Source organism: Bos javanicus, chromosome 20, assembly GCF_032452875.1.
Source record: "Bos javanicus breed banteng chromosome 20, ARS-OSU_banteng_1.0, whole genome shotgun sequence".
Taxonomy (NCBI): Eukaryota; Metazoa; Chordata; class Mammalia; order Artiodactyla; family Bovidae; genus Bos; species Bos javanicus.
The window spans coordinates 53,660,089-53,679,684 of NC_083887.1; the positions used below are offsets into that span (position 1 = coordinate 53,660,089).

A 19,596-nucleotide genomic window follows, 5' to 3' on the forward strand; every position below is an offset into this window, starting at 1 on the left:
ATCTCTATTCATTCCAAGGCAAATCATTCAATATCACGGCAATCCATTTATGCCCCGACCAGTAATGCTGAAGAAGCTGAAGTTGAAAGGTTCCATGAAGACCTACAAGACCTTCTAGAATTAAAACCCAAGAAAGATGTCCTTTTCATTATATGGGATTGGAATGCAAAAGTAGGAAGTCAAGAAACACCTGGAGTAACAGATGAATTTGGCCTTCAAGTACTGAATAAAGCAGGACAAACGCTAATAGAATTTTGCCAAGAGAATGCACTGGTCATAGTAAACAACCTCTTCCAACAACATAAGAGAAGACTCTACACATGGACATAACCAGATGAACAACACCAAAATCAGATTGGTTGTATTCTTTGCAGCCAAAGAGGGAGAAGCCCTATACAGTCAGCAAAACAAGACTGGGAGCTGACTGTAGCTCAGATCATGAACTTCTTATTGTCAAATTCAGACTTAAATTGAAGAAAGTGCAGAAAACCACTAGACCTTTCAGGTATATCCTAAAACAAATCCCTTACAATTATACAGTGGAGGTGAGAAATAGATTAAAGGGACTAGATCTGATAGACAGAGTGCCTGATGAACTATGGACAGAGGTTCGTGACACTGTACAGGAGACAGGGAGCAAGACCATCCCCATGGAAAAGAAATGCAAAAATGCAGAATGGTTGTCTGAAGTAGCTGTGAAAAGAAGAGAAGCCAAAAGCAAAGGAGAAAAAGAAAAATATACTCATTTGAATGCAGAGTTCCAAAGAATAACAAGGAGAGATAAGAAAGCATTCCTCAGTGATCAATGCAAAGAAATAGAGTAAAACAACAGAATGGGAAAGACTAGATATCTCTTCAAGAAAATTAGAGAACTAAAGGAATATTCCATGCCAAGATGTGCTCAATAAAGGACAGAAATGGTATGGGCCTGACAGTAGCAGAAGATATTAAGAAGAGGTGGCAATAACACACAGAAGAACTGTACAAAAAAGTTCTTCATGACCCAGATAATCACGATGGTGTGATCACTCACCTAAAGCCAGACATGCTGGAATGTGAAGTCAAGTGGGCCTTAAGAAGTATCACTATGAACAAAGCTAGTGGAGGTAATGGAATTGCAGTTGAACTATTTCAAATCCTGAAAGATGATGCTGTGAAAGTGCTGCACTCAATATGCCAGCATATTTGGAAAACTTGGCAGTGGCCACAGTACTGGAAAAGGTCAGTTTTCATTCCAGTCTCAAAGATAGTCAATGCCAAAGAATGCTCAAACTACAACACAATTGCACTCATCTCACACACTAGTAAAGTAATGTTCAAAATTCTCCAAGCCAGGCTTCAACAGTATGTGAACTGTGAAATTCCAGATGTCCAAGCTGGATTTATAAAAGGCAGAGGAACCAGAGATCAAATTGCCAACATCCACTGAATCATCGAAAAAGGAAGGGAGTTCTAGAAAAAACATCTATTTCTGCTTTATTGACTCTGCCAAAGTCGTTGACTGTGTAGATCACAATAGACTGTGTGGATGACAATAAACTGTGGAAAATTCTGAAAGAGATGGGAATACCAGACAACCTGACCTGACTCTTGAGAAATCTGTATGCAGGGCAAGAAGCAACAGTTAGAACTGAACATGGAATGACAGACTGGTTCCAAATAGGAAAAGGAGTACGTCAAGGCTGTATATTATCACCATGCTTATTTAATTTCTATGCAGAGTACATCATGAGAAACGCTGGACTAGATGAAGCATGAGCTGGAATCAAGATTGCCAGGAGAAATATCAGTAACCTCAGATATGCAGATGACACCACCCTGATGGCAGAAAGCAAAGAAGAACTAAAGAGCCTCTTGATGAAAGTGAAAGAGAAGAGTGAAAAAGTTGGCTTACAGCTCAACATTCAGAAAACGAAGATCATGGCATCCAGTCCCATCACTTCATGGCAAATAGATGGAGAAACAGTGGAAATAGTGGCAGCATTAATTTTTTTGGGCTCCAAAATCACTGCAGATGGTGACTGCAGCAATGAAATTAAAAGATTCTTACTCCTTGGGAGAAAAGTTATGATCAACCTAGACAGCATATTAAAAAAGCAGAGAAACTGCTTTACCAACAAAGATCCGTCTAGTCAAGGCTATGGTTTTTCCAGTAGTCATGTATGGATGTGAGAGTTAGACTATAAAGAAAGCTGAGCGCTAAAGAATTGATGCTTTTGAACTGTGGTGTTGGAGAAGACTCTTGACTGTCCCTTGGACTGCATTGAGATCCAAACAGTCCATCCTAAAGGAGATCAGTCCTGAGTATTCATTGGAAAGACTGATGTTGAATCTGAAACTCCAATGCTTTGGCCGCCTTATGAGAAGAGCTGACTCATTGGAAAAGACCTTGATGCTGGGAAAGTTTGAAGGCAGGAGGCAAAGGGGACGACAGAGATTTGATGGCATCACTGACTCAGTGGACATGAGGTGGATAGGTTCTGGGAGTTGGTGATGGACAGGGAGGCCTGAAGTGCTGCAGTCCATGGGGTCGCAAAGAGTCGGACATGACTGAGTGAAGGAACTGATGCAATGTACACTAATCCAATCAGGGTTGAACTAAGTCAAGGCTAATAGGTAGTTTTCTTTACATTCAGTCTCTCTCTGATTTATTCTCATCCCTAAGGCATGACCGTCTATGGCTTTCAACTAAGATTCTTTGTTTACTGGGGCCTTCACCCTGGTCCCCTTCTTAATCATTGTTCAACAGGAAGAGATGGTGGGGTATAAAAATAATAAGCCTCTTCTTTCTGCTTTTCCACTTACAGTTTTTTTTTTTTTTTTTGTCGTTTACTGAGTTTTATTTATTTATTTATTTTTTACTTTACAATATCCACTTAGAGTTTTAAATCTCTACTAAACTTTCAATTTAAATTTTCAATTTAACAAATGTCTTTAGGGAGAATCAGCCACATTAAGACTTCTCAATTTTCAGTATGACTGTGTGCCCAGGAGACTTCTTTTTTTTTTTTTTTTTTTTAAATCCCAGGAGATTTCTAAAAGTTCTTTTTTCTCTGTACCTAGCTTGGTATCCCAGCCTCTTGTTGCTGCTGCTGCTGCTAAGTCACTTCAGTCGTGTCCGACTCTGTGCAACCCCATAGACGGCAGCCCACCAGGCTCCCCTGTCCCTGGGATTCTCCAGGCAAGAACACTGGAGTGGGTTGCCATTTCCTTCTTCAATGTGTGAAAGTGATAAGTGAAAGAGAAGTCGCTCAGTCATATCCGACTCTTCGCGACCCCATGGACTGCAGCCTACCAGGCTCCTCCGTCCGTGGGATTTTCTAGGCAAGAGTACTGGAGTGGCTTGCCATTGTCTTCTCCACAGCCTCTTGTTAGCTCCTGGTATAATCAAATACATTGTAATCCACAGTTCAACTCTACCCATTTTTGCCCTCTCAAGCATCTCATCCCTCTACTTACCTTGCCTCAGCAACTCTCTATTGTCATTAAACAGACATTTCCTTGAAGATTTCAGGTTTTTCTTAGTTATCGGTTAGTCAAAAACTACTATTTTATCCAGACTGTGTATTATATCACAAGAACCATTTGGCTAGTTTCATTAAAGAGTTGGGATATAAACAGGTCTTAGAAGAAAGGACACAGTTCATTAATAATCTAATTATCATTAAGATGCTGGCAGCCTGGTTATTCATTAATATTGGACAGATATTTGTTCTTAAAAATATAATTAAAACTGGTTCAGAATCCCATCTTATGTACTGAGAAAAACCAAGAATCTCTGTGCAAATTCTGAGGATTATGAGAGTAGATCATACAACATGGTTACTCTTTGTGCCATTCACCAATTTAACCAGTTTTCTCCTATTTCTCTGGCTCTTGTTTTCCCTGCTACTCCCCTATGCCTGTTATGTACTCAAAGCACAAACTTTTACTAAAGGTAAACAGAGTGCAGGGAAAGAGCAGCCCAGCTTAGCAGATATCTGAAATGGATAACAGATGAGGAAATTATAGCTTAAAAATTATGTCAAACTCATATTAAAAAACAAAACAACTCTTTACTGGGATCACATATACTGCTAAATAAATTAAACCTCTGAATAGATCCTGAAAATCACCTCCGAGGCAGTGGTCCAAGAAAGTTTAGGTACTGACCCAATTGTACCCAATAAATCTTACCCTATTGGAGCAATCCCTGGGAATCAGCTTGAAGGATCTCCCTAAGTGGATGATTACAGAACACTGCAGGGTCGTGCAGGTGGAAGGACAGAGGTGAACACACATTGAAATGGGATAGAGTAGGGTCAGTTTCTCTTGGGCAGTTGCTGATTCCTTTTTACTAATTTAGTTTTCAGCAGTATCAGTGGAGTCAGTGTCCTTGGGGACCTTCTCTCTAGTCCTTTGAGCCTTGTGGCATTTTGCTATGTCTCCTATCATCAACTTACCTCCAGTCACTTCCCCTTTTTTTGTCAAAGTCTTGGGAACACTTTCTCCGTCCATACTCAGAATCATAACTCTGCAAAAATTCAATGCCCCAAAGAGCAAGTTGGCCAGCACATTCGTCATCCAACATTCAACACCCAACAGGGATGCCAAAGCAGATTCATGTCTTTAAATGACACCTGTGGTTGTTTGATACCCTGCACCTCCTTCATTGTACTACTTCCAACATGTGAGCTCTCCCCATTTAGATGATAAGTTCTGTGAAGGCAGGGATTTTTGTCTGACTTATTTGTTACTGTTATTCCTAACTGCAATGCAGGAGACCTGGGTTTGATCCCTGGGTCAGCAAGATCCCTTTGAGAAGGGAATGGCTGCCCACTCCAGTGTTCTTGCCTGGAGACATTCCGTGGACAGAAGGAGCCAAGCAGGTTACAGTCCATGGGGTCACAAACAGTTGGACACAGCTGAGTGACATTCACTCACTCACTCAACTCCTACTAGAAAGCCAGACACAGAGGATATTTTAGATTTTTTTTTAAATTGTTAAATTAAAAAAAGAAAAAGAAGGTGAAGGAAGCAACATAGAAGAATGTTTCAGAGCTCTACTCAGGAAACAGGTTGCCTCAATTTGAAAACTGCTTCTTCTGCTAAATAATTATGTGTGAGGCCATAGCCATATTCTTGTGCTGTGTGCCTCAGTTTCCTCTTTCATCAAATGGAGACAGAGAGACCCTTATTCCTATTTCATTTTTATGAAGAGGGATCAAAATATAAAGAATTTGAGATCATGTACGAAATGCTGCATGTTTTAAAGGGTGCATTAAAAATAACTAAGAAATAAATAAATAAATACATGGAAAATGACAATGAAATATCTGAAGGAACATGCATGAAGGAATGTATCAGTTTAAGATTAAAAAATTATGTATATAATCCCAGAGAAATTCCCTAACTTAATAGATAAGAAATAATTTTACAAATTTCCAGAAAATGAATTTAAATTGTAAATAGATTAAATGATGCTGAAGTATTCATTTGCAAAATTACAAGCTAATAGTTCATGGACTTTCTTTTAATAACATTTCAAAAAGAGAACTACAATCAAATACATCTCTTCCTATCTAAGATAATGTTCATGTGACAGTTAAGGAAGGGTATTTTAAAATGCTAAATGCCTCAGAAAATATAAAAACTATTTGTCAATCATAGTAAAATCCTATTGATAAAATATTTGCAACTACAACAGCCAAATGAATAAGATAAAAATAAATTTCTGGAAAAGTAAAAACAATTTAAAACAAACAATATAAAAAAACAATATAAAACAATAAAAAAACCAATATGATTAAATATCAAATAGAAATGATTTAAGTGCCACATATATTCACATGGAAAAGTAATAATTTAATATGTTAGAAAATATACTTTTTAAGATATGTTTTTCAACACACTTTGAATATTTTCAGTAAGAATGTACTCATGTATTGCATAGAGTTAAAAATATAGAAAAACACCTGAAATACACACACACACACCCACACACACGCGTGCACACACACACACTCAGCCTTATCCCCACCCCTGACACTTCACACTGGTCTGTCCAGCATGTTCTTCTCCAATCTTACACTGTATTACTATTCACCACCATTCTTACTCTCTTTTTTAGAATGTTTTCTTCTAAAAGAAATTCTATAGTCAGCTCTTAAGTTAGTTTTTGTTTTTTTTTTCCCCCCTTGCCATTCAGTCTTCAAGGCACTGTCTGATGTGTTTGAGGCAATGATATAAGCTGTTCAGAATGCAAGAAAATAAAACACACAGCTTCTGCTTTCAAAGGACTCTCCACCTACCTAGGAAAATAAAGATGATATGAATGTAACTCACAGCTGAAGGCAGTGAAATGTGAGTTTCTTTAGAGGGATGACTGGAAGTCATATCATTAAAAGAAGTGGGACGTGATTTGCCTTTACAGAATGGAGTCTTGTTCCCCTAGCTGGAGCAGATTAGAGAATATTTTTCAATGATATGGGGAATGAAGACAGCATAGAGATGACAGAATGTGACATTAGTCTTAGGAATTTAGCCAAAGAGATGACAAAGCAAAAACATGTGCATTTTAATTCACTATTAAAAACACTAGGCATGAAACACTGTGCTGTACTTTGTGCTCCCCCCACCGAAATAGACAAGATATTCTGCCATTAATTCTTTACTTGCTCTAGTACCAAATTGTGATAGATAAAAACATTTTTATTAAACACGAGTCTTCAACATTTATCTGGAAAGTTATGACCATTAGCTATTAAAAAAAAAAAAACTTCTTTGATTTGGAAAATAGCCAAGTGATGATTTTTATTTTTCTGACAACATATACAGCAAAAATATAATGTAAATACATTTTTTAAATAATGACCTTATTTTTATCATTAATATACTGGTAATAGCATAATTTTATTTAAAATGAAAAACAAGAGTTCAGATGATAATTTTTAAGTTAGAATTTAAAGGTTTTATAACCTTAAAATAACAATGAAAGCATGATATGTTTTCTGATTAAAATGTAGTTTTTCCTACAACCATCTTCTCTTTAAATTGTGATAGGTAAACTTTTCTTTTTGACATAAAAAAAAAAATCCACTGTATAATTTCAACTTCTTAACTAAGTATCTATAGCAAATGAACCATAGCTGTAATGTCTTAAAATCTAGGAGTCTAGGCTTACCCCAAAGGTCTGAACGTACAATGCTTTTGTTCATTCATCTTGTAGTAGCAAAGTGTAGCCTAATCCACCAATATAAAATCATCCTTAGTCTACAAGTCTTTTCTGCTTCATGATCTTTATATTGCCTCTGGGAGGACTAGGCTTTATTTGATGCAAGGAGATTTGCCAGACTAATTCCTAGGCTTAATTCCAATTATCAAGTGCATTTGTAAATCTTAAAGATTTTGGTAGAGAAAGAGATCATTTTTAACTATGTGTATGTTTGTATCTCTATATTCAGTTTCCTAAATCACACTTCATGTGCCTTTTAGACTGAAAATTCTTATCTTACTTTTTATTGATAATTTACTATCAAGAACATCTGTTACTCATATTTACCTCTAGGTTATCTCCTTTATATATATGTTTCCCACTTCTGTAGATGCTTCCATTTTTTAAAAATGAATGACTTCAAATAGCACATTCTTTCTAACAAAATGATTAAACTGCAATGAAAATGACCACTTTAAAGCATGTTAAATGAAAGATTCTATAGACTGTCATTTTCAACTTGTTGCAGTATATTGAAGACTTTTCCCCCTTGGTTTTATTACTTTTTATTGTTTCTTTATAATATTACTTCTAAAAGTGAAGGCTATATTATTTATAAATTGTATCATTTTTAGCAAAATACTTAATATTATTTTCAGAAAACACTGTTTTTCCTTGTGGCTGTTTAGATTTGATGAAGAATAAGTTTACATTGCATTGATTTTAAGATGTGATGTTTTCAAATTTGACTAGGAGCTGTGAAGAAAATATCTTTTGGGGCATTTTCTTTCAGATTTCACAGTCCACTGGTAGTGAAATGCAGTTATTTACCTTGATACATATTGGAAACCATAAGAGATTTTATGTTTATTTTACACTTCTTCGGCGTTGTCATATCCCAAGCAGTCAATATTCCCATCATTTATTTTGTCCTTCAAATGAGAACTCACAGCTGGTGTTGTAATATGCTTAATTTCTCTGCAGATTATAACCATTTAAAATTCTGTTTTTATCCACAGGGCTTCAAGAGACCATTTAGCATTTCCTCCCATTCCTAAATAAAATAGCACATGCATAGTCTGTCCTGAGAGTATAGTTGCCTCAGAAATCCTCTCGTGGATGTGGGCGCAGCTGTGCCCCGAGTCACTACCATCAGTGATGAGGCTGATACGCAAGACAGATTGTTTTTGTTCACCCACGAATTTCCTTTCTCCTCCTAGGCAAGTCTCAGTCTTATTCAGTCATACCTGACAGATTCACACTGTCCTTCATAGGAAGGCAGAGACTCAAATCTTGACTAATGAGAAGGCAAACAGTCTGTAAGCCATCATGACTCTAAAAGGGGAAAGGGTAACTTACAGAAGATTTAATGAATCTTCTGCTGTAGATAGAAAAATATGCTTTTATTCTCTCTTTAGTGATTTTAACCCCTGTTGATTTTTTTTTTACTTTTATATATATATATATATATATATATATATATATATATATATATATGTGTGTGTGTGTGTGTGTGATGAGATGGCTGGATGGCATCACTGACTCGATGGACGTGAGTCTGAGTGAACTCCGGTAGTTGGTGATGGACAGGGAGGCCTGGCGTGCTGCGATTCATGGGCTTGCAAAGAGTCGGACACGACTGAGCGACTGATCTGATCTGATACATGTATACTCATATATATATATATAGTATATATACAGCGTATATATATGTATATATATGTGTGTGTATATATATATAATACATACATATATGAGTATATATGTACTATTCTGTACTTTGTATTGTTTCTTTATAATATTACTTCTAAAAGTGAAGGTTATATTATTTATAAATTTTATCATTTTTAGCAAAATACTTAATATTATTTTCAGATATATATATATATTTTCATATATATATATATATATATGAGTTTGTTAGCCTACACCTTATCACCTTCTTATATACCTACTCACAGTGTCAGCAAAAAAAAAGGAAAACAAAACAAAAACCAGCTGACACGTATTCTAAGCAATAAAAATATGACTGATTTTGCTATTCAGCACCACTTTGCTTTGTTTTCCTGTTGCGAAAATGTAGGTTACACTCTTGCCTTAATTCCTTCCTTGCTCAGAATCGCAAAAAATGCTGCAGGAGTCATCAACTTTACTCTCTGCCTTAAGGCAGAAGAAACTTGAAACATAGAATCTTAAATAATTTTTAAACAGGATTATGTGTTCACTTTTTTAAACTCTGTAAGAATTCATCTTAACAGTTTCCTTCAGTGTTTATAAATACCGTGTCCAAACATAGTTTACTGTAGAATACTTGATTCATTCATTTCCTACCATAATTTAAAGGTATGTGATAAATATTGACAACAGGGTTTCTGCTGCAATTCATATTCCTTTTGCGGGGAGTGGATAAACTGCTGCTCTTATCTGTCGTTCTACAGTTTCTGCAGTTATATTATTGTGATATGCTTATGAATTATTTTAGATTTGGGTTTCTATTTTAAAAAGCTCCTGTTTTTCTTCTTTACCACCCTATTCACCTAAGTTAACACTCTTATGCAAATTTATGTGTGCTTTTCATGAGCAAATTTGCTGATATTCTACAAGATTCATATTTTTGTTTCGTATGTATTCATGTTCTTTTTAAAGTGAATAGTATACAGAGTCTTGTATACATAGATAGACATTATTAGTAGCAGGGAAGGGTTGAGCAGTTTTCAAATGTGGTTTTAATATGTTGATAATAGATAGGAGCTTCTTTTCAGAAATAGATATTTTCCTACTGTGCATGGGGGATTGAGGCTCAAGAGAAAATGGCAAAATGAGCTTAGAATAGCTACTCTATAGCATCTGATGAAATATTAATTTTAATAAACCGGTTATTCATCTCCATTGAGAACATACTCAGTGTTACCCTCTATACTTGTTAGGGTCATTTATGATGGCTATAACTATTTAACAGCAAATTTGTGAATTTGAAAGCAGAATCTCTAGACTGTGGATGGTTGTGTTTATCAGGGATGTAAAAGTTATCAAGAAGGAGTGTGGCAGATGGTGAAAAGGGTGACATTCCAGGGTGCAAATAGGAACATAATGACATATTGGATCAGAGTTCTGTGGTTTGGCAGAAACACAGTGAGGCCAGGAGGATGTTTACAAATTTAAATGAATGGGCAGAATCGAGAGTCTCAGAAACTGAGATTAAAGCAATTCTAGGATTAAAAGAATAGGAAGTCAGGAAACAGGAGAAGAATAAGAATGAACCTTAAGCAGAGACCATGAGGAGATCAAGATATATTAGTTCATTTTGGTTTTAATTTCTTAATACATAACATAATAAGGAAACTATAACAGAAGACAATTTCCTGCCAAGTGTAGTTCAAATCATTATTTACCAAGTACCTGTTATGTGAAAGGGTATTTTGCAGGAAAGCAAAAGAGTATTGTTTCCTGCATGGACTCTGATAATAGTTAAATTATGAATGTATCTTACTGCTGCTGGAAGACCAGATAAAAATGAAAATGAAATGAATCCATGAATATTTATCTCTCTGGTGGAAAATAAGGTTCTATCTCCTAGTGTTTTTTTTTTTTTTTCAGATTAAAAAAAAAAAAAAACAAAGAAAATAAAGTTTATTCCAATTAAAGAGATATGCCTCTTTAATTAAAGATCTCAAACTTTTCTGCTATTGTAATAGATTTGGGAATATCACTTTAATAGTCTGCTTGACTATGCTTGAGATGAAGTTTACCTTTATGCCTGCATGATCAAATGGGATTGCATGGGCACCTAGTAATTCAAGAGTTTTGAGGAATGCATGGTTTTAGTACTTTCCAAAATCAAAGGTAATTTTGAGCTTTAATATAAGACATTTTTGCCCTTGGGAGTATTTTAAAAGCGTGCCTCATTTTAACTTAAACTGTACTACCATTTATGAAAGTAGCACAAAGATTGGAAACATTCAAGATCTTTCAAGATGTTGGCCAAACAAATAGTAGAGCACATACTACTGATTTAAGAAAATTATATCTGAATTTTAGAAGCACTTTGCTATTTATGTTATACTATTATACTCTGTAGCCTTCTGTCCCTGTAGAAATATAAAGGTTGGAGTTATTCCTATCCAACCTTACATTTTACTGTAAATATCTTGTGTGAAAGATCCTTCCAAAATTATCAATTATGAAATCCCTGGACTTCTTATAGCTGCAAAAATAAGTTATTATTATTATTATTTTTTAAAAAGGACTTCAAGTATCATTTCTTTCACAGTCATCACAATGATATTTGTAAATATCTACTTGAGCCAACTATGATATATTTGCATGGCAGTCTCCCTGCTTCTTCCTATATGTCTGCACATCCTTTTCTGAACAAGAAATGGGATATATGACAAAATAAATAATGTACTGTCATCTACTTTGAAATATTAAAACACATTTAGGGTTTTTTTGACATTGCATTGAAATATAGTTGCTGGGAATGTCATGAAAATGTTGATTGTATTCAGAAAGACAATAATTACTCAGAGCTTCTCAAAATTTTCTGGAAAATTTCCAAGACATTTTGGGCACCTAAACTCATACAAGACATGTAGAATTCTGACACTCTTTGCTTCAAAGATTCTTCATATGACATATTTTTCAAAACCTTTTATCAACGTCAAGGACTTCAAAATTGAGTTAAAAATATCAGTTTTAAGACAGTAGATCCAAACTTATGGACAGTATGTAATGGAATATTCCCAATGAAGGATTGCCTTAAAATTCCACAGCTTTATTGAATGCTTCTGAGACTGCTTCAGATCTATTGCTTCATTATTGCATTCAGATAGTGTATGTATTTGAAAACAAAAGACATTACTCAAGTTCTCTCCCATATGATACCCTTTAAACTTTACATCTAATATGCATCTTTATTTTCTGTCTTCTTGTGAGTTTGAGTTCTTTGTACTAGCTAGCTGTTCAAAATCTCCTTGAATCCTAATCCAGGGTTAGCTATATTAGCTTGGCTTCCAACCATTCTATTATCCTCCGTCTTCATCCAAATTCTTTTTTTTTTTTCCTGTCATTTAATTGGGACTTTTATTTATTTTTATTTATTTTTAATATAAATTAATTTATTTTAATTGGAGGCTAATTCATGTTGATGTATGGCAAAACCAATACTACATTGCAAAGTAATTAGCGTCCAAATTCTTAAGAATTAGAATTAAGAACCAACATTGAGTACACATTATTAGAGATTATCCTTTACTTGGCATTGAAAATTAGCACTTCTTATTCACAGATTTAACATCCTGGTATGGTTTCCATTTATTCAATTCATATTAAATTTTGTCTGGTTTAAAGTTATTCTAGACTTTCTGTAATACTTTTTTTTAAATTTTATTTTATTTAACTTTACAATATTGTATTGGTTTTGCCATATGTCAAAATGAATCTGCCACAGGTATACATGTATTCCCCATCCTGAACCCTCCTCCCTCCTCCCTCCACATACCATCCCTCTGGGTCATCCCAGTGCACCAGCCCCAAGCATCCAGTATCGTGCATCAAACCTGGACTGGCAACTCGTTTCATATATGATATTATACATATTTCAGTGCCATTCTCCCAAATCATCCCACCCTCTCCCTCTCCCACAGAGTCCAAAAGACTGTTCTATACATCAGTGTCTCTTTTGCTGTCTCGTATACAGGGTAATTGTTACCATCTTTCTAAATTCCATATATATGCGTTAGTATACTGTATTGGTGTTTTTCTTTCTGGCTTACATCACTCTGTATAATAGGCTCCAGTTTCATCCACCTCATTAGAACTGATTCAAATGCATTCTTTTTAATGGCTGAGTAATACTCCATTGTGTATATGTAATACTTTTTTTTTTTTTTTCTTTAATGGCTGCATCACAAAGCATGAGGGATCTTAGCTCCCAAAACAGGGATCAAACCCGTGCCTCTAACAGTGGAAGCACCAGGAGTCTAAACTACTAGACCACCAGGGAAGTCCCAATACTTGGGACTGGTTTACTTTTTACATCTTATTTTTTTTAATTTTTTTCATTATTATTATTATTTTTACTTTACAATATTGTATTGGTTTTGCCATACATCAACATGCATTCACCACGGTGTACATGTGTTCCCCATCCTGAACCACCCTCCCACCTCCCTCCCCATACCATCCCTCTGGGTCATCCCAGTGCACCAGCCCCAAGCTTCGTGTATCTTGCATCGAACCTGGACTGGCAATTTGTTTCTTATATGATATTATACATGTTTTAATGTCATTCTCCCATATCATTCCCACCCTCCCCACAGAGTCCAAAAGACTGTTCTATACATCTGTGTCTCTTTTGCTGTCTCGCATACAGTGTTGTCATTACCATCTTTCTAAATTCCATATATATGTGTTAGTATACTGTATTTATGTTTTTCCTTCTGGCTTACTTCACTCTGTATAATAGGCTCCAGTTTCATCCACCTCATTAGAACTGATTCAAATGCATTCTTTTTAATGGTTGAGTAATACTCCATTGTATACATGTACCACAGCTCTCTTATCCATTCATCTGCTGATGGACATCTAGGTTGCTTCCACGTCCTGGCTATTATAAACAGTGCTGCGATGAACATTCAATTCTGGTTTCCTCGGTGTGTATGCCCAGCAGTGGGATTGCTGGTTCGTATGGCAGTTCTATTTCCAGTTTTTTAAGGAATCTCCACACTGTTCTCCATAGTGGCTATACTAGTTTGCATTCTCACCAACAGTGTAAGAGGGTTCCCTTTTATCCACATCCTCTCCAGCATTTATTGCTTGTAGACTTTTAGATCCCAGCCATTCTGACTGGCATGAAATGGTACCTCATTGTGGTTTTGATTTGCGTTTCTCTGATAATGAGTGATGTTGAGCATCTTTTCATGTGTTTGTTAGCCATATGTATGTCTTCTTTGGAGAAATGTCTATTGAGTTCTTTGGCCCATTTTTTGATTGGGTCATTTATTTTTCTGGAATTGAGCTGCAGGAGTTGCTTGTCTATTTTTGAGATTAGTTGTTTGTCAGCTGCTTCATTTGCTATTATTTTCTCCCATTCTGAAGGCTCTCTTTTTACCTTATAGTTTCATTTGATGTGCATAAGCTTTTAAGTTTAATTAGGTCCCATTTGTTTATTTTTGCTTTTATTTCCAGTATTCTGGGAGGTGGGTCATGGAGGATCCTGCTGTGATGTATGTCAGAGAGTGTTTTGCCTATGTTCTCCTCTAGGAGTTTTATAGTTTCTGGTCTTATGTTTAGATCTTTAATTCATTTTGAGTTTATTTTTGTGTATGGTGTTAGAAAGTGTTCTAGTTTCATTCATTTACAAGTGGTTGACCAGTTTTCCCAGCAACACTTGCCTGACTTCAGGCTCTACTACAAAGCCACAGTCATCAAGACAGTATGGTACTGGCACAAAGACAGAAATATAGATCAATGGAACAAAATAGAAAGCCCAGAGATAAACCCACACACCTATGGACACCTTATCTTTTTACATCTTATATTTCAAGTTTAGAGGCATTGCTCGTCATGTAATATTGCAATTTAAGTGAGATAAAGTTTGTTCTCATACATAATTATATTTATATGTATGTAGATATATATGTATCTTCTTATCTCTTTCATTTTAGTTCAAAATTTGCTTGTTCAAGTTCAGTGAGCCTACTGCCAAGTACATTTTCTACAGGTCAAGAGAGGAACACAATATCCCTTGTCAAGAGCTCATTATTCTGCTATGCTAAGCCTTTCTAGGTAGGAAGCTTTTGCTTTCTGAATCTTCTTTCTTTTCAAAAGTCAGACCTTCAGCTGGGAAAATGAAAGAATATTGTCATGTCTCTGTGTCTGAGAGCTTTCTATTTGAGAACTTAAAGTGCCCTAGAAACATATTCTGGCTTTCTTCTCATTTCTTATCATGTTTCTGATTGTATTTCCAATAATTATCTTGATACCAGATGAAGAATGTAAAGTGCACACAAGCCTAGAGCCGTAAAGGGGAGTCCCCATCTACCCTTATATCTTATCATGTGATTCACACATAATGTGTAAAACCTCACATATTATGAGGTTTCTTGGGATCAGGGACCAGTGTCTTCCATCTTTTCTTCAGAGGACTGACTGTGAGATCCTCAAACATGTTTGTGTCTGTATCTGTTCATATCTTTTTCTTAGATTAAGAAATTGTGAATAGAGGCAATTTTATATTAACCACTACGCAACATCCTACACCTGATAGATGTACTTAATCAAAGGTCTGGGTTTCTGAGAGTGTACTTGTGATGGTTTTACTCTTAAAAACACATATGATGCAATTTCTCCTCTTTTTTTCCATCATTCTGAAACCTGCTTCAGAGTAGACAATCAATACACTTTTCTTTAAATTTCTCTTCTCCCAAGTAATAAAATACTGGTAGTAACTTATTAGATTATTTATATTCTATAACACACCTTCAACAACTCATATAGATGTATATACTCATATAGATCTATATATAAGTTTTACATATATAAATCACTCATGTGTTTTATTATCTGTATTCCATTGAATGTTTGAAATATTACCTGTTTTTTGGATTAGTTTGGCAATATACAATCAAAATATATCTATATTATATCAATTATCATAAGCATATTCATAAGTAATAGAATTCCAATTTTCTGAATAATAGAAATTGATATGAGAAAAAGAATTCCTAAATTATCTAACAATTTACTAACTTTATAGTGAAAAATCATTAATTGGCAGCTGTAGCCAAACGTTGGATTCTCTGGGAAGCAGGCTCTGGACTGGAGCTTAGAGGACAGGATGCTTCTTGCAGTTTGCCTTCGAGATCAGCAGTTATGGACCACAGTGCGAGTGGAAGAAAGGGCAGAGTGAGCAATTAAGCGACCATAAAATTCGAACATGTCTATGGCTGACCCCATGGGAAAGCTGGAATTAAGCTTGCCCTTCAAGGTTTTCTGCATTTAGCAGAAGTGACTTGATCGTTATAACCTTGAATTAATGAGTCATTGATTATGTGCTGCTCCAGAAGGATATGACCTTGGGCCAGGTAGCAATCTACAGTTCAGGTAACAAGTCACTCTATGCAGGAGTTCTGAACAGCACATACGAATGTGCACCTAAAGGATCCTTTAGCTAATAGATGCAGAAGGAGAAATAACAATGCTGAAATAAACATGTCCTAAGTGCATCCAAGGCCATCGACATGAACTGCCAGTGAACTGGTGAAGAAGCGGCAGTAAAATGGCATCCTGGTTTTGAGCAGGTTCTAGAATGTATTGGGGCGTAGCTTGATTATTGTCTAGCTCTGTGATTTGGGGCATTTTACCCCATGGGACTCAGGTTATTCATGTTAAAAGTATTATTCCTAATGAAAATGAATTTCCCTAAAATGTAAGGAATGTGGCATCCTCTCCCTTTTATGGTTGTATGGATTGATCAAAAGTCATAGCTTCTGCACATCAAAGGAAACTATTAGCAAGGTGAAAAGACAGCCTTCAGAATGGGAGAAAATAATAGCAAATGAAGCAACTGACAAACAACTAATCTCAAAAATATACAAGCAACTCCTACAGCTCAACTCCAGAAAAATAAACGACCCAATCAAAAAATGGGCCAAAGAACTCAATAGACATTTCTCCAAAGAAGACATACAGATGGCTAACAAACACATGAAAAGATGCTCAACATCACTCATTATCAGAGAAATGCAAATCAAAACCACTATGAGGTACCATTTCACACCAGTCAGAATGGCTGCGATCCAAAAGTCTACAAGCAATAAATGCTGGAGAGGGTGTGGAGAAAAGGGAACCCTCTTACACTGTTGGTGGGAATGCAAACTAGTACAGCCACTATGGAGAACAGTGTGGAGATTCCTTAAAAAACTGGAAATAGAACTGCCTTATGATCCAGCAATCCCACTGGTGGGCATACACACTGAGGAAACCAGAAGGGAAAGAGACACGTGTACCCCAATGTTCATCGCAGCACTGTTTATAATAGCCAGGACATGGAAGCAACCTAGATGTCCATCAGCAGATGAATGGATAAGAAAGCAGTGGTACATATACACAATGGAGTATTACTCAGCCATTAAAAAGAATACATTTGAATCAGTTCTAATGAGGTGGATGAAACTGGAGCCTATTATGCAGAGTGAAGTAAGCCAGAAGGAAAAACATAAATACAGTATACTAACGTATATATGTGGAGTTTAGAAAGATGGTAACAATGACCCGGTGTACGAGACAGCAAAAGAGACACTGATGTATAGAACAGTCTTATGGACTCTGTGGGAGAGGGAGAGGGTGGGAAGATTTGGGAGAATGACATTGAAACATATAAAATATCATGTAAGAAACGAGTTGCCAGTCCAGGTTCGATACACGATACTGGATGCTTGGGGCTGGTGCACTGGGACGACCCAGAGGGATGGTATGGGGAGGGAGGAGGGAGGAGGGAGGAGGGTTCAGGATGGGGAACACATGTATGCCTGTGGCGGATTCATTTTGATGTTTGGCAAAACTAATACAATTATGTAAAGTTTAAAAATAAAATAAAATTAAAATAAATAAAAAAAAACAAAAGTCATCATGCAATTATTTACCATATGAATTAACTATTTTATTCATCATTTACTTCCCCATGGTGTTCGCACTATAACAAAAGTTCTTCAAATTGCAAGTGTAAAACAATGTATCAGTTTATCTGGTGTCTCCATAAATATATTACCTGTATCAATGGTTCTTAAACATTTTTGTATATTAACCTCACTTGAAGTTTGCTAAACATATAGATACCTGTTTCTATCAGAGTCACCAGGTTTGGGATAGGGACACTAGCTCACCCCATAGTTTGGTGACCATGAATCACTTTCAACCCTTTGGCTAAAGTGTCCACACGCCAAATGTTTATTGCTTCTACCTCCTCTGTCATCCACTATTTCCCCTCCCCTTTAGTCCAGGCCTTATTAATTTTTCACATAGTTTTCTCCATTTAATAACCAGTTTTAGTAACTGGTTAATAATCTCCCTTCACGTTCCTCTATCCATTTCATAAAAGAAAAAAAAAATACACATACCCATGTTATCCTTTAAAGGAAATGTGACTCTTTAACGGCGGCTTTACTAAGTACATTTTGTTCTGCTTATGTCTGTCATAGATAACACAGCCAGCATTCTGACAAGGCGGAGGAGATTTAGTCGAACTATTCAGGATGTGTATTATCTCCCCATTATGATCTCTGATGGTGGAATCCCCTCTCTCAGCAGCAGCAGCACCCTCACCATCAGGGTTTGTGCATGCGAGAGAGATGGGCGCGTGCGGACCTGCCATGCCGAAGCCTTCCTGTCCTCGGCTGGTTTGAGTACAGGAGCCTTAATCGCTATTCTTCTGTGTGTTGTCATCCTCCTAGGTAAGTCACTCTAAATCCTAAGGGATGATGGCATTTCTGAGTGTGCCCTACAGCGGTGCGTTCAAAAACAGAGACAGACAGAGACAGAGTCATTTTAACAAGACTTTAGAGCTAGGAATGCTTTATGTAATACCAAAACTTGACTGCACTGATTTTCTTTTAAATAACCTTCTTGATACCATAGTTAATCTTGAAATAATTTGGTTCGAATGTAATGAGAGTTGAAATGTGAGAAGAAAGGGTAGGATAAATCTTTTTAGAAAAGATCTACTTTAGAAAGAAATGGTATTAAGTATTCTGAATCCCATATTGAAAGGGCTTTTCCAATTTATTTCAAAGAACATAAGTGACATTATTTACAATGAATCTGACCACCAATTAAAAAGAATAAGTTTCCTGTAGAAACTTCTATCAGTCTAAAATATTAGTTGGTCATCAACTTCAGTTGAATTTACAGGACTAAGTCTAAAATAATTTTTGGTCTCAGAGATATCAGATATTATTATTAAATTAAAACTAATGTATTTTAATTTATTGAATTACATTTTTTTAAAGAAGATAATTTCTCTAATTTTATGTTCTCTTTGATAAGTCAAAACCTTACCAACTGCATTTGAAGCCAATATTATTATAAACTCTTTAGAATTACTATACAAAGTGAGACAGCAAATTCAGATATTTTTTTATAAGAAAGGTAGATGTAAAGAATCTTTTGATTTAGAGTTTAAATGGGTATGTATATATGTTTCCAGTGTATCTTCACCCTCTATATTTCTCATAGCACCATATATTTTGCTCTGTTCTCTGTACTTATGTGTATATGTTAGAAAAACAAACAAAATACATACTTTGGTGAGACAGAGATATTCTTGTCCCTTGTTTTGTTCCTGGGTTAGAAGACAAATTACTTTTACAGAGGAGTGGAGATCAAGGTGACATGAGACTGAGTAG

General features: G+C 35.8%; 1 protein-coding gene across 4 annotated transcripts in view; it reads left to right on the forward strand.

The window, feature by feature from the left end:
* CDH18 (cadherin 18) overlaps window positions 1-19,596 on the forward strand; it is a 590,306-nt gene that overhangs the window by 557,382 nt on the left and 13,328 nt on the right. Inside the window, exon 11 of one of the 4 annotated variants that reach the window (XM_061393835.1) lies at window positions 18,503-18,645. The exons of 1 other annotated variant lie outside the window; for it this stretch is intronic. In XM_061393835.1, coding sequence (XP_061249819.1) covers window positions 18,503-18,597 — 95 coding nt within the window. In that variant the 3' untranslated portion in view covers window positions 18,598-18,645. Of the gene's footprint in view, window positions 1-18,393; window positions 18,646-19,596 lie in introns of all 4 variants that reach the window. 2 more of the 4 variants (XM_061393834.1, XM_061393832.1) reach the window with 2 other exon arrangements.